At 27.3% G+C, this 15,936-nt stretch overlaps 2 protein-coding genes across 3 annotated transcripts; both read left to right on the top strand.

Moving 5' to 3' along the window:
• The first annotated feature begins 586 nt into the window (after positions 1–586).
• LOC122634612 (kinesin-related protein 4) lies at positions 587–10,643 on the top strand. Its single transcript, XM_043823713.1, has 13 exons — positions 587–1,253; positions 1,401–1,635; positions 1,755–1,986; positions 2,129–2,460; positions 2,567–2,684; positions 2,831–3,140; positions 3,214–3,430; positions 3,504–3,645; positions 3,717–5,114; positions 5,273–5,777; positions 5,859–9,172; positions 9,272–9,442; positions 9,554–10,643. The coding sequence occupies exons 1-13, from the start codon at positions 1,100–1,102 to the stop codon at positions 9,734–9,736; spliced, it is 7,311 nt and encodes a 2,436-aa protein (XP_043679648.1). The 5' UTR covers positions 587–1,099; the 3' UTR covers positions 9,737–10,643.
• A 409-nt stretch (positions 10,644–11,052) lies between these two features.
• On the top strand, positions 11,053–15,799 carry LOC122634613 (U4/U6 small nuclear ribonucleoprotein Prp31-like). 2 transcript variants are annotated; one of them, XM_043823714.1, is made up of 11 exons: positions 11,053–11,262; positions 11,344–11,541; positions 11,644–11,848; positions 11,936–12,105; positions 12,181–12,338; positions 12,422–12,937; positions 13,021–13,110; positions 14,324–14,527; positions 14,589–14,864; positions 14,949–15,179; positions 15,280–15,799. In XM_043823714.1, the coding sequence occupies exons 1-11, from the start codon at positions 11,145–11,147 to the stop codon at positions 15,424–15,426; spliced, it is 2,313 nt and encodes a 770-aa protein (XP_043679649.1). In that variant the 5' UTR covers positions 11,053–11,144; the 3' UTR covers positions 15,427–15,799. The 2 variants fall into 2 exon arrangements, with proteins under 2 accessions (XP_043679649.1, XP_043679650.1); XM_043823715.1 differs by lacking the exons at positions 11,053–11,262; positions 11,344–11,541; positions 11,644–11,848; ... (2 more) ...; positions 12,422–12,937; positions 13,021–13,110 and adding an exon at positions 14,062–14,208.
• Positions 15,800–15,936: the final 137 nt, after the last annotated feature.

The raw sequence follows: 15,936 nt of genomic DNA, 5'->3' as shown, positions 1-15,936 counted from the left end.
TCGTGACAGATCTAATAAGAGACACGTTTGCATCATTGCGTGCATCAGTTTTTTTCGAGAGAATTTTTTACAGTGACGATAGAAGATCAAGAAATGACCGATCAATCCGTTGGCGTATCTTCATATCATATTTTGATATGCTACAATACAATGCTTGCCAGATCATATTATAGCATAGGCTTATATATCGATAAATGTTTCAAGTTATATCATATAAAGCAAAATTATTGATTTCATTGAATTTTACATATTGTATAGTTTTATTATTTTGCGCAATTCAAGAATAATATTTTTATTTATTGTAAATAATTTTTTTTTTAGTTTTACGTATAAAACATAAAACTGTCAACGTGTTAAAGTTTCCTTACGTAAAGAAAAATGTTTCATGAATTATCGCATTAAAGAACAATGTAAACTCCTTGCTTTTTATGACGAATAGCTACTATGATCGTTTTCTTCTTTATCTTGAAATTCTTCAAACGATAGTTGTATCTATTTACGTTACAATGTGGGACTATTTTAGATATTTCGATTTACATTCGTTTGGAGTAAAAAATGTTTTAATAACAGTTTTAAATTTCATCGTAAGACATTTATTTTTTTATCGATTTTGTATAACATCTAGCGAAATATTAGATAGATTCGATAGTCGCTACATGCGTATTCGACACAATATGTGTATAAAACATAGTATTTTTCAAATTTAGACTCAAATATTTTTTTATTATTTGTAATACAATTTGCAAAGTTATAATATACAGCATAGTAATTAATAAGAATTAAAATATTAGGTTGGATTTAAGATGGCAAAAACTATCTTATCGACATAATTCACCATGTAAATTTATGAGATACACGTTCTCGTATGTACCGTTTGAGGTCGCAACCCAGAAGTATTTGAATTTGAATAAATTTCCAACCGTTACTGAGAGCGTGGATAAATGACGAGTTAGTGTAAAGGTGTTCATCAATTTATTTTAAATGTAGTGTAAAGTATGAATTATTAACAAACAAGTACAAAAGTACAAAAAAAAAAAACGAAAGTGTAAAATTGTAAAAATCTAAAGAAATAGTTGAAGAAAAATATATAATTGATAAAATGTCAGATAGCATAAAAGTTGCTATCAAGGTTAGGCCCTTAATAAAAAGAGAGAAAGATGAAAATCTGCCGAAACAGTGGACAATACAAGGAAATTACATAGTGTCGACAGATGCAGAGATGAAAAAACGCGGAGAAGGAGGATTTCATTTTGGTATAAACACGTGTATATATTGTGTGTGTGTGTGTGTGGGGTTTCTTCATTCATTTGTTATTGATATTCATTTCTAATTGATAATGATGCGTAACCAATATGTTTTACGATTGTTTTTTGATATCAATTTTAATATTACTCTTTCAGATCATATTTTTGATGAAGCAACTAAAAATAGAGATGTGTTTGATACTGTTGTAAAACCTATTGTCGATGCTGCAGTAAATGGTTTTAATGGAACAGTATTTGCTTATGGTCAGACAAGTTCTGGAAAGACATTTACTATGATGGGAGATTTAAATGAACCTGGAATAATAACATTAGCTATCGAACATATGTTTGATGCTATTGCTAATACATTGAGAAGAGAATTTTTATTAAGGTTTATGTTATTTCTAATGAATATAAAATATAATATTTATAGAGTTAACAAAATAACAAACATGACAAAATATCTAAAGATAGCAAATAAGTTTAAAAGTATATATCTTTTATTTATAGAGTGTCGTATCTTGAAATTTATAATGAAAAAGTTAATGATCTCCTAAATAAAGGTGGAACAGACTTAAAAATGCACGAAGATAATGGCCAAATAGTTTTGAAATGTAAAGAAGAAGTAACTAACAGTCCTGAACATGTTTTGTCAATAATGAAAAAAGGTAACAAGAGTAGGAGAATAGAAGAAACTGATATGAATGAACGTAGTAGCAGGAGCCATACTATATTTCGCATTGTAAGAATATAAAAATGTTAATAATTTTTATCAACTTATTTACATTTCTATTTAAAACTATAACTTGTACATAAAGATTGCATTTTTTTATCATTTAGAAAATATTATTAAAATATTAAAATATTATATATATTATTTATAGACTATAGAAAGTCGTGAAACTGATACTGGCTCAGATGGGGCAATTCAAGTTTCACAGCTAAACTTAGTTGATCTTGCTGGTTCTGAAAGAGCACGTCAAACAGGTGCTACTGGAGAACGTTTTAAAGAGGGACGACATATCAACATGTCTCTTTCAACATTGGGATTAGTAATAATGCAATTAAGTGAATCACAAGATATTCAAAAATATGTAAATTTTCGAGATAGCAAATTAACGAGGTTGTTACAAGCTTCTTTAGGTGGAAATGCTATGACAGCAATAATATGCACTATCACACCAGCTGCAGTAGAAGAATCTCACTGTACATTATCGTTAGTATATTATACATTTAGAATAATTTAAAAATAATAAGAAAACAAAACACTAATATTTTATTACATTTCAACTACTATCAATAATTTTGTTTTTTATGCATAGTTTTGCATCGCGTGCTAAGAGTGTAAAAAATAAACCACAGATCAATGAAGTTATGTCTGATGCCGCTCTTCTAAAGCGTTACGCAAAACAAATAGCTAAACTCAACACAGAACTAGAGGTTTGTATCAACTGAAAAGACTAAAAATGCTTTAGAACAACAATAAAGATTAATACTAATAGTAATACAGTCAATATAGAAAGAGCAACAAAAGTGTTATATGAAGTTCATACGTGTTTTTTTTTTCTTTTTTTTTTTTTTTATAGAAAATGAAACAGGAAAATCGGACAGCTGAAGAAATGGAAAACAGATTACATGAAAAAGATCGTGTTAATCAACTTTTGGAAGAACGAATAGAATTGTTAAAGACCAAGATTGTTTCTGGAAGTAATGCAAATATTGAAGACTCATTTGGATATAGATCTAAAAGAAGACGAACTTGGGCAGGAGCTGTTACATTCAAACAAAATTTATCAATTTTTCAACCTAGCTATGGTTTGCCCACAATAAAAGAAATGTCACCAGAAAAGTCTTGTAGAAAAAGTATTATTCAATCTGTTGATTTAATGGATCAATGTAAGTAATTTTTTAATTTTATATATTTGTGTTTTTATTATATTTTTATTTATATTAATTCTATCGATTTCAGCATTCCAAACAGCTTTCACAGATTTTGAGTTAGAATTAATTAATGATGAAAAAGATAGGGAAAATGAAGATTCTATAGACAGTGATAAAGATATGTACATTACAAAAAATAGACATCAAAACCGTGTTACATTCATGGACGATGTTTTTATTTATAAACCTAATTATGATATTTATGAGAGTACACCCATGAAGAAAGGTACACCATGTCAGACAAAGTAATAACAAAAATTATAATTTATAATTGAAATACTATACCAATAAAAAATTAATAATATTTTATTATTTTAGTGGTAATCAAAATTCGTCTCATACACCGGAAAAAGTTTTACGAGAAAGAATTAAATATTTAAAACAAGAATTTGATGAACTTCGTGAGTTTACTACATTGGAAAAGCAAATGTACATCGAAAATCATCAATGTTATATCACTGTAAGTATAATTGTTTCCAAAAAATTAATTTTCTTGTTCTTATAGTAAATGCATTTATTTCTTCACTATAGGATGAAAAACAGCAACATACTATAATGGCAATAGATAACTCGCAAGAAAAATCGGAAGAAAACGAAATTAAGATAGAACAGAATTTAGATCTGCAACAACAAATAAGGAGTGTTACATCGGAAAATAATTTATTAAAAAATGTAATATCCGAAGTATTACAATACGCCACTAATACTACCGATATAAGTACGCAAGTAGATATATCAAATGATATGTCACAAACCGTAAATGAATCATTCTTAGATTTGCGTTTTAATGAAATTGAAGTAAAATATATATTATCTAAGCTACAAAAAAAAATTGCGAAAAGTATAACACAACATGAAATAGAAAATTTAGAAAAAATCTCTAAATTGGAGAATCAGATGTTACATCTGAAATCTGAGAATGTGGAATTAAAAGAAAAAATAATCTCTCTAAAACAAAAGATAAATGAACAAACGGAAAAACAAATAATATATGAAAATGAATTCCAAGAAAATTTTAATTCTAAAGAAAATACAGTAAGTTTAATAACTGATGCTACAGAACCTATGCAAGAAAGGAATTCCATGCTAATTGATATAAAAGAAAACTTTGAATTTGGAGAGAGTACAGCCAAGCCAAAAGAGATAGAAAATATATTAGAACAGGGAAAGCAGTTAATAGAATTCTCACCTATAAAAACTCGAAGATCATTGGAACAATTAAAATCAAATAATAAAACATGTGAAGTACTACCTTTCATGATTAAAGAAAAATTAATTGATCACAGTCCCGAAATAACAAGAGATGCAGAAATATCTGTCCATATACAACGAAAAAAGTCAATCTTAGAAGAAAAAGAAAATATAATTGCCGAGATGAATGAACATAAGGACGTTTCTATTAATGAAAAAATTGATAATTTTGATTTTGAAGATCTTTTGACTAAATTACATAAGCATTTGAGTAATATAGAACAGTGTGAAATTTTGAAATTACATCAGTTGAATGAAATATTTACGTCACAAAACGAAGAATTACAATATGTTTTAAGTGAATTAAATAAAAAAAAAATAGAAACGGATTACAATCATATAACAAATTTCATTAATGAAAGTATTAATTTAAAAAGCCTTCTACAAGATTTAGACGCATTTATTAAATCTATTGTAGCAAAAAATAAAAAAATGAAAGAACAATTACAAAAACAGTTATTTGTTTTGACTGAAAGTTTTAATGACAATATTGAGAATGAGGAATTTGTAGCAGATCTCGATTTACAAACTCAAGAATTACATGAAATAAAAAATGATGTGTTAGGACTTAAGCTAGATATAAAAAAGTTACAAAGAACTATATTCTTGTTAACTGCAGAAAATGAAGAATTATCTGCTAAATTGGCTGCAGAAAAGGAAAGTAAAGCTGATTGTTTGGTAAGACATTTTACTATTAATTTACTTCTAACTTATAATCGAAAAGGAATGTAACATCGTTAAAAACGTTATACTTTTTTTTTTTTTTGGTTTATTATATTTAATGAACGTATGAAAGTATCTAAGTGTATAATTGACGATTTTCTATATTTCTTCAGAAAAAAACTGATGATTTATACGAGGAAATCTCTGAGATAAAAAATGAAAAAAAGGATTTGTTAAATGAAATCCAAATTCTTAATGAGCAAATTGGATGTTTACAATCAAAGAAAGTAGATGTAGAGGAGGATCAGTTTTATCAGGACAGAACAAATAAATCGACATCGAATATTGAATTGTCATATGCGGACGTAGAGAAACATGTAAATGCAGACTTCAAGAATGTTGGACAAGTTGATTTGCCCACAAATATCAACGAATCCATGAAAGATGAAGAAAGAAGCATGGAAGGTGATAATGATTTATTTTTAGATTGCTCCTTGTCAGAAACTGAATTAAAATCATCTTCAAAAAATAATACTGAAAGGAATGAAAATAACACAGAACAATTAGTATTGGATGATAGTCTGTTAAAATCTGAACTTATTACATTAAAAGAGAAAGTAATGTTACTAACAGAGGAAAATGCACAACTCCTTAAAAAATCTTTGGAGACTTTAAAAGGTAATATTCAAGATTATATACATATATATAATAACTCATTATATATTGCATCACTGTTTAATGGTATGTTTAATGATGCAGGTGAAGGAGTGGAAGATGACAAGTCGGATATTTTATCTAAAAAATGTGTAACCTTAAAAGAGACAATGGATTATCTTTTACAATTAAATAAAAGATTAGCAGATTTGAAAGTAATTTCTTGTACTCAATGTGTTCAAATAAAGGAATTAAATGAAGATAATAAAGCTGTAAAATTAAAAACAAAAATGTTAACAGACAAATTAGAGAATTTGCAAGAAAAATTCAATCGCAAATGCGCAGACATAGAGGTACTCAAAAATAAAGCGAATGAAGAATCATTTTTAAACATCTCTGAAATATCTTTAGATGCATCTTTGCTAGATGGGATAAATGTAACTTCTGTAGAGGAGGAAGTTTCTCTTTTAAATAAAGAAATACAAGTATTACAGGATGATCATATTAAATTATCGTATTTATATAAAGAGAAATGTAACGAAATTGAAAGGCTTCACAGTACTACTGTAACTGAAACAAATGTCGTGTCTCCATTGAAAAAAGATGCAAAAAGGAAGAGATCTAAAATTAATAAATTAAAGGAAGGCATTGCTCATGTGAAAGCCGACTTACACGAATTGAAAAATAATATTATTTGCGATCTTAAGAAGTCTTTAAATGAAATAAAAATGTTAAAATTTACAAACGACGAATTATCCAAAGTGGTATCGCATAATAATCTGTTATTGGAAACTACTGACAAGAGTATCAAGACACTTGAAAAGGAAGTTGTGAATTTAAACGCGGAAATTGAGAATTATAAAATGGTACAAGAAGAAATGAAGAACGAAAAATATAATTTGAAAGAGGAAATGGCAAATATAAAGGTAAACATAGAACAAAAAGAAGAAACTATAAACGATCTGCAACAAATAATCGATGAATGTAGGAAGGAAAATAATTATTTAAAAGAAAAAACATTCTACTTGGAAAACGTAGAGGAAAACATTGACATGACGAGACAAATTTGTGAAAATAAGCATGACACAGAAAGTATGTTAAGTGATGAGAATCAAAAATTTAGAGATGATTTAAATTCTGCAAAAACCTGCATCATTAATGAAATGAAATCTCTTAAACCTACAGAAGATGATCACGACTTCCTCGATAAATCTATAAACAGTCTTTTCTTCATGTTTCTAGAAAGAATTACTTTAAAGGAAAAGGAAGTAATTGATGTTATACAAGAACAATTCTTTTCTGATAAAGAAAAACTTGAGAATGAAAGACAAGAAAGTATAAATGCGGAAAAATGTGTTAGATTATATGCAGAAGAGCTAAAAACAGAAATAGAAAAACTAAAAACTGATATAAAAAAACAAGAAACAGAACGTTATGAATTATTAGATAAAATATTACATTTGGAACATTTATTAAGTGAAAATAATAATGAAAGAGAAATACTTGCGAAAAAAATTCAATCTTTTGAAATGGATTATGATAGTTCACAAAAAGATTTTAATAAACATTCTGAAATAAAATCGCAACAAGCTGAAACTACTATAAATAAAAAAGAAGAAATATTAATAGAAGATATTATAAAAGATAAAGAAATTGAATTGCAAATAGAAATGGAACGAATTAGAGAAGAATATGAACAAAAAATAAACAGCCTGACTAGTACTTTAGAAACATATGAAATAAAAAATATAGAGCTAAAGCAACATTTAGAAAATCTTGAAATCAATAAAAAAGATCTACAGAATATGCTTACTATAAGAACGGATGAATTAGCTAAAACTAATGAAAACTCAGAAAAAATAAGATCTGATATTGAATGCCTTACAAATGCCAATAATGAGTTAACTCGTGAGATGGAAAATAAAAATGCATCTATTACTAAACTTAATACTGAAATAAGAGATCTAATTGAATTGGTAGAATCAAATAAAACAGAAAATATAGCATTGATAAAAAGATTAGAAGGATTTGAAATAAATGAAAAAAATCTAAATGATATGCTTAATAAGAAAATGGATGAATTGGTAGAGAATAATAAAAATTTAAAAGAAATGAAAACTGAGATAGAATATCTCACAAAGACTTGCAATGGATTGAATCAGAAAATTGAAAATAAAAATGCGCACATTGAAGAAGTTACTACTCTTTTACAAAACAAATCTGACATATTGTCCGAATATAAAACAAAACTGGAAAGCATTACACCAGAATATGAACTTTTAGAAAAACAACTCGAAGAACAAAAATTGATCATACATAAGCATAAGTCAGAATTAGAAAACTTGAAAGTAGACAATGAAATGCATCTGACAAATATGAAGGAGACACTAAATTTAGAAAACGTTAAATATGCAGAATTAAATAAACAATTGGCAAATTTACGTAACGAAAACATTATTTTACTTACAGAATTAGATACATTAAAAGAACAATATAGTCAATTAGAACAAAAAAATATAAAATTGGAACAAAAACTTAGAAACAGTAATAGTAAAATGAAACTAGAAACGAACATAGAAGATTTACTGGAACAAAATAAAGTGTTACAGAATAATTTAGATGGTGCTTATAATTGTATAACAGAATTGAAGGATAAGAAAAATCATTTATTAGAAGAATTGTTAACTGCAAAGGAACGACATGAATCTTTACTTGAAGAGAATACAAAAATGAAAGAATTATTGTCAGATGAGGTAAAACAAAACATGCATACGCTACAGGAACAGTATGATACTCTTTTAAATGAAAAAACTAAAATTACACTTGAATTAGACGAAAACAAGATATTATTATGTCAAAAGGAAGAAGACTTGAAACATTATATAAATCAATTTGAAGAATTGAGAAGAAAAAATCAAGAATTAGACGAAGAAGCAGAAGAATTGATACGAGAAAACGAGAAATTGACAGAAAAGATATATTCATATTTTGATGATGATGTTTCTGGTGATAAGTTGAAGTCTCAAATAAATATCTTGAAGGAAGAAAACAAGAAGTTACAAGATGAACTTACAAAGTTTGATGGTGTAAATAAATCACACATAACATTGCAAACTAAAATAACTGACAAATCAAAGATGTTTGATTTCAATGATGAAATTGATGAACAAGAATGTATTAGACATGGAGTACTTCAACCAAAAGACCAATTAAAACGTAATGTTGAGTATAGTATGAATGAAGAGAGCAATAACGATAAACTTGCAAATTTGAAGAAACAAATACAAGAGCTAGAACACGATTTGGTATCTAAAAATGGAAGGATTGCATCATTACAATTACAAATACAAAGAGAAAGTTTTCCATATCAGAAAAAATGTAAAGATTTGGAAGAAAATGTGTTAGCTTTTAAAAATAAGGTATATAAATTTTTTTTATAAGTGATAAAAGAAATCTCACAAATCTAAAATGGATTTAAAATACTTATATACTCTTTTTCTTTCTTTTTCTTTTTTCAGAATATTCAACTTGAAGGTGAAATAAAAAAACTTAGGCATGTCATGAGTGACATTAATATGAAAGAATGTTACATATGTAAAAATCGATATATTAATACAAAAAATCAGTATGTTCAAACTATACCAACTAACAAGATACAGTTTTGTGGAACCAGTAGTGGAATTATCGATGTAAGTAATAATTTTTTATGATAACTATGAATATCTATTTTGTATTTATTCTTTTATAATATTTTTTATAACATTAAGCAAAATAAATATGTTTAATTATCTTTTACACAGGAACACATACAAATACAGAAATTAGAAAAAGAAAAATCTTTCATGAAACAATTGTGTCGCTCACGATGTCGACGAATAAAAGAGCTCGAAAAGAGAATAATGGAATTTGAAAATGCTGAAAGTTTATCAAAACAAACAAACGTTGCTCCAAATGATATATCCTGTAACACGCCGAGATTTTAATCGAATTAAGCAAACAAAAAGTTTCTAAACTATCATCTTCTTACGATGTAATATTGTATCTGCATCTTGAGGAAACATATTCTAAATACTTCATGGATAATTAACGTTATTACAAAGCATTATGTATATAAGAAAGTATTATTGAAAATGACTATTTTTATATATTGATTACATGTTACAAGTACATAAGGCATGATTTCTATAATTAGAGTTTTCAATAGTATTATTACTAGAATATGGATTATTTTTAAGGGTTTGTATCTTTAGATATTTTTGTAATAATAATAATTTAAATTTATTTTATATATAGCATATTCTTTTTTATATTTTATATATTTACTCTATTTTTTTGACGAAGCTAATAGAAGCAGAAAAAAAATTTTAATATTAATTCAATTCTAGTACATATATACATATCTAATAAGTCCATTCAGTACTATAACTATAGATTATTCTGATAAATGAAGAATATATTTATATCCTAAGCATTAAATCTGAAAAATTATTATTAATATGAAAATGAATATTCCATATATTACGTAATAAGATATATTAATTTTTATTATGCAATTCTAAATGCAATACAACCAAAGTATAAAAATTTATATATTTACTGTAATACACTATCGAAAGCATAATGCCTTATCGATTGCATATATCGAAAATGATCATAATCGAGATTGAGAATCGCAATAATAACTCTCGAAAAATTGCGTATGCGCATTAGCAATATAATTCGAACGCGGCGTTGATTGTTCGGCAATAACAGTGTACAGTGCAGGAAAAAATTTTCGTAAAAGTGTAAATACGAAAAGAACGTTTTTTAGAAGACAATTATTTATATCAGACGAAATTCGGAGCAACGTGTTGTTTTATTTAATCGATCAAAAGATCAATATTTTTCATTTAAAAAAAAAAAAACAATTTATCGAGATCGCAATATGAATGGTGTATACTAATTTCTTGTTACAATGACTCTGGCTATGTAAATAAAATATAAAACTAGAAGAATGAATAAGAGAAAATATTAGAAAACTGATTAATTTGCAAATGCTGTTCGTTTATACAGGCAAGTTACATATTTCATTATTTATATCGACTACCACCGTATTATTGACTTCAACAAACAATTGATATTATGACTTAATAAATCAATAATTAATAAAATTATTGATTGAATTATAGGTAACAAATAAAGATGCGACATAAGACGAGAATTACATTTAAATAATTTTTATATGTTTAATGTGTAATTTCACATTACTACGCTTAATTCTGATTGGAGGAAATCTCCATGTTACTTTCGACTTTGCTGACATCTAGTGTTAGTTTACCAGTGCTAACGAGTTGAACGTTTGATTGAAGTACATAATTTAAAGATAAACAATTGCATAATTAAATAATAAAAATGTCTCTCGCTGACGAATTATTAGCAGATTTAGAAGAAAATGATGATTCTAATCGTATGGTGGAAGAACCGGAACCTGATTTTATTCCACCAAGTATTTCCAAATCTATCGAAGAAGGTTAGTTTTTAATTTCCATCGTATATAATTGTTTACATACTTTATATGTCTATAGCTTTTATCAATTTGTTTTTATTATAGAAGTAAAAGTTGCATCGGTGAGAGAATTAGCAAAACTTCGTGATTCTGAGGAGTTGAAAAAGACAATGTTCGAAATAGAAAAATATAGTAAAGTATCTAGGAGGTCAGCAGATATCATAGGCCCTGTGGAATCTGATCCGGAATATCAATTGATCGTTGAAGCAAATAATATGGCAATTGATATAGATAATGAAATAGGTAATTCACTCGTTTAAATGAATAGTGTTAGCAAATTGATCTTACTAATCAGTTTTTTGATATATTTCCTTATTCATACTTTTATTTTTATGTTTTATATAGCTACAATACATCGGTTTACAAGAGATAAATATTCAAAAAGATTTCCAGAACTTGAATCATTGGTAGTAGGACCATTGGAATACGTCATGACTGTAAGAGAACTTGGAAATGATTTGGATAAAGCAAAAAATAATGAAACTTTACAACAATATCTTACACAAGCTACTATAATGGTTGTATCAGTCACAGCTTCTACAACACAAGGGTGAATAGTTTATCTATATTAGATACCTTTATTATTTTCAAATTCTTATAATTGTAATCACATTTTTGTTATTACATTGTATTACAGGCAATTACTAAGCGAAGAAGAAAGGGAAGCCATATGCGAAGCCTGTGATATGGCAGTCGAATTAAATAATTGTAAATCAAAGATATTGGAATATGTAGAAAGTAGAATGGCTTTTATAGCACCAAATCTTTCTGTAATAGTAGGAGCATCTACAGCTGCAAAAATTATGGGTATGTTTATACTAATATAACTCATAATTTTAACATTAACTTTTGAGAACTTAACATATCTACATGGTTTATTAGGTGTTGCTGGAGGTTTGACAAAGTTGTCCAAAATGCCAGCTTGCAATGTATTAGTTTTAGGATCTCAGAAAACAACACTTTCTGGTTTTTCTCAAATGACAAGTCTACCTCATACAGGATTTATATATTATTCTGAAATTGTTCAAGAAACACCACCTGTGAGTATACAGAAGATTATTATAAGCAGATTTTTTTTTATAGAAGTTATGTAATATATACATAAACAATGAAATTATTTCAGGATTTACGTAGGAAAGCAGCTAGACTTGTTGCAGCAAAAGGTACATTAGCTGCTCGTGTAGATGCTTTTCACGAAAGCATAGATGGTCATATTGGGCAATTATTCCGCGATGAAATAGAAAAGAAATTAGATAAATTACAAGAACCACCTCCTGTTAAATTTGTAAAACCTTTACCAAAACCAATTGACCCAAGCAGAAAGAAGCGTGGTGGCAAACGCGTTCGAAAAATGAAGGAACGTTATGCGATTACAGAATTTAGAAAATACGCAAATAGAATGAATTTTGCAGATATAGAGAATGATGCTTATCAAGAAGATCTCGGGTATTCAAGAGGTACAATTGGAAAGGCAGGAACAGGACGCATTAGATTACCACAAGTCGATGAAAAAACAAAAGTACGAATTTCAAAGACTTTACAAAAGAATTTACAAAAACAACAACAATGGGGTGGAAGTACAACTGTTAAAAAACAAGTTTCTGGAACAGCTTCAAGCGTAGCATTTACACCATTACAGGTAAAATTTTCCAATTATTCTAACATTATATTATGTTATATAATTCTTTATAATTATTTACTGTATTGTATTATTTATTATAGGGTTTGGAAATTGTTAATCCACAAGCTGCAGAGAAAAAAGTAAATGAAGCCAATGCCAAATACTTCTCAAATACGGCTGGTTTCTTAAAAGTAAAAAAATCTTAATGTGAATCTGTTTTATATGTATGTGTATATACATGTATATATACACACATGCATATATATATATATATATATATATATATAGAGAGAGAGAGAGAGAGAAAGAGAGAGAGAGAGATTATTTATTAAATTTAGGAATACCATTACTTAACATTTAAACGATAAAGATATGTATAGGATTTTACAATTTATCGCATAATGATAAGTTCGTAAAAAGAAAAATTAAATTAATTAAACATCACTTGCAATATACTGCGTCATAATATTCATAAGTTGTTATATTTAATTTATATTGGTAAATGAACTTATTTATGTTATAACCCCATACATATGTAGGATGGTCCTCGTAACGATGATTTTGAAGGTACGCGTAATAATCTAACAAAAAAGATCATGAAAAGAAATTTAAATTTCAAACGACTCGGGCATCTTCGGCAAATCTCGGCAATCTTCAGGTATGTTCGATCGATTGCACTTCAGTGGTGACATCTTTCGGAATTTTTATTTTCTCGTTATCAACCCACGTAATTGATAACGAAAAAAATCATTTTTGGTAATTTTATTCCATTCTCTACTTTATCGGTTGGTATAGGCGCTTAATATTTTGTTATGTTAATATCATATAATTATTATAAATATTAATTATTTTTTGATATTCAAGTACTTATAATTTTTTTTATTAATATTTAAAAATAAAATGCATGAACATTTATTATCCTCATTTTACAGTTGGAACGTTAATTACTGACAAAATGTTTTATATATATAAATCATGGACACAATATATTAAATATATGAGATATTAAGGATGTCAGATTTTTACAATATCATTTAATATTAATTTAATAGTAAACATATGCAAAACTAGATAGAACAGGAATGAATTCAGTTCATATTTCCCGCCTACTATCTGCATCAAAAACGTTAGATTTACTCACTACTACTAACAACATCGTTTTTCTTTGGGTTTTATCGTACGCAGTCGCACTTATATACTTTCCATTTTTTCTATAATTTACGTTGTAAATTGCAGAGTCATATGAAAAATAAATTATCGAGATTTATCAGCGTTACTTCGTTTACTAAGTAAGAAACTTAAGAAATTATTTTAACTAATTTAAGTATATTTAAAAAGAAGGAACGTTTAATTCTTAAATGATCCTTTTTTATAATAGTAAAAAAAAAAAATTTTTGTATTTAGAAACGTTGCTGCAAAACAATGGGAAATGCAGGGAGTAATCAAACAGTAGGTCATGGCCATACTTCAGGTAGAGATCGTCATAGTAAAGAACATGCGCCACCTTCTCCAGGAAAGGAAGGACAGGCATTTGTTTTTGATAAAAAGCCTAATCAAAAACTAGTCTTTCAGCCGTCTCATGAAGAAGGAGAACCTTATTATACAAAAGTACTTAACAATCGAAATAAATTTTGTGTGATATAAAATATATATTTGCTTTTTTATATAGACAGCTCAACAGGATGGAGATAATTTTAACGGTCAACGGCCAAGATCAAATACAGTGTCTGAAGGAACAAAGGTTACAGATAGCAAAGTTTTGCCTACAGTTTTCAAATGGGAAGGTGGTGGAAAGCAAGTATATATCAGTGGAACATTCACGGGATGGAAAACATTACCTATGGTAAAGAGTCATGGTGATTTCGTTACTATTATTGACTTACCAGAAGGAGAACATCAATATAAATTCTATGTTGATGGAGAATGGAGACATGACCCTGGTTTAGTAAGAAATAGATCTACTAATTAATTTAAATTTATTAGTATTGTAAGAACAATGATTAAAATAATGATTAAATTGTTTGTTTAGAAAATAGTTGACAATGGTACAGGTTCTAAGAATAATTTAGTATCTGTAAGAAAATCTGACTTTGAAGTTTTTCAAGCTCTTGCCAAAGACAGTGAAGGTGTTTCTACCAGTGTTCAAACTGAATATGGACAAGAAATTCTACCTCATAAACCATGGGATAAAGTGGTTGGACCACCAATCTTACCACCACATTTATTACAAGTTATTCTTAATAAAGATACACCATTATCTGTGAGTGATTATAAAAAATTATATATGTTATAATTATAAAAAAATTATTCTATATTAGTTTATAAGAAAATTATAATCAATACATATTTTTTTTTTTTAGTGTGAACCAACTCTTCTACCAGAACCAAATCATGTGATGTTGAATCACCTATATGCTTTAAGTATTAAAGATAGTGTTATGGTTTTATCAGCCACGCATCGCTATCGAAAAAAATATGTAACAACTCTACTATATAAACCAATTTAATAATTTATGTCATTCCTGCATGTAAACGTGATAATTAATTATTTTGGAACGATATGATTATACGAATAACGAATTGTACTCGTTATTTAGACATCAGAAACTGTAGGTAAGCTAAGCTATTAATGACAAGAGAGTTGCTCAATTATAAAATAATATAATTATTATTTCTTAAAGCTAATCAAGTATCTTATATATTTCGTAAAATTGTGAAGAATATAGTATTATTATGTTTCTTGTAATTAAGCAAAAAAGAGAGACAAACTTTGATTACTATTGAATGGAAAATAGTACATTTTCCTTAATCATTTGTAATATTAATTAAAACATTATAACAATTATTATTTCCTATTACAAAATTATGTCAAAATTAGAATTTACATATTATTGTTGGTTATAACTGTTGCTTCGAATGAGAAACTTCGAGTTGACGGCAGTTCTTTTGCATACCGAAAATAGATGACAAAATATGTACTACTGCAATAATGTGTAAAACACAATTACAAAAAAAAA

This window comes from Vespula pensylvanica, chromosome 15 (assembly GCF_014466175.1).
Source record: "Vespula pensylvanica isolate Volc-1 chromosome 15, ASM1446617v1, whole genome shotgun sequence".
NCBI lineage: Eukaryota > Metazoa > Arthropoda > Insecta > Hymenoptera > Vespidae > Vespula > Vespula pensylvanica.
The sequence above is the reverse complement of the archived record's forward strand: the minus strand, read 5'-3'. Positions and strand labels throughout refer to the sequence as shown.

Coding starts and splice junctions, on each gene's coding strand:
- LOC122634612 (XM_043823713.1), top strand. CDS start 1,100: ATGTCAGATAGCATAAAAGTTGCTATCAAGGTTAGGCCCTTAATAAAA. Junction 3,646..3,716: donor ATCATCAATGTTATATCACT/GTAAGTATAATT, acceptor TCTTCACTATAG/GATGAAAAACAGCAACATAC. Junction 9,443..9,553: donor CCAGTAGTGGAATTATCGAT/GTAAGTAATAAT, acceptor TCTTTTACACAG/GAACACATACAAATACAGAA.
- LOC122634613 (XM_043823714.1), top strand. CDS start 11,145: ATGTCTCTCGCTGACGAATTATTAGCAGATTTAGAAGAAAATGATGAT. Junction 11,849..11,935: donor ACAGCTTCTACAACACAAGG/GTGAATAGTTTA, acceptor ATTGTATTACAG/GCAATTACTAAGCGAAGAAG. Junction 12,938..13,020: donor TAGCATTTACACCATTACAG/GTAAAATTTTCC, acceptor TATTTATTATAG/GGTTTGGAAATTGTTAATCC.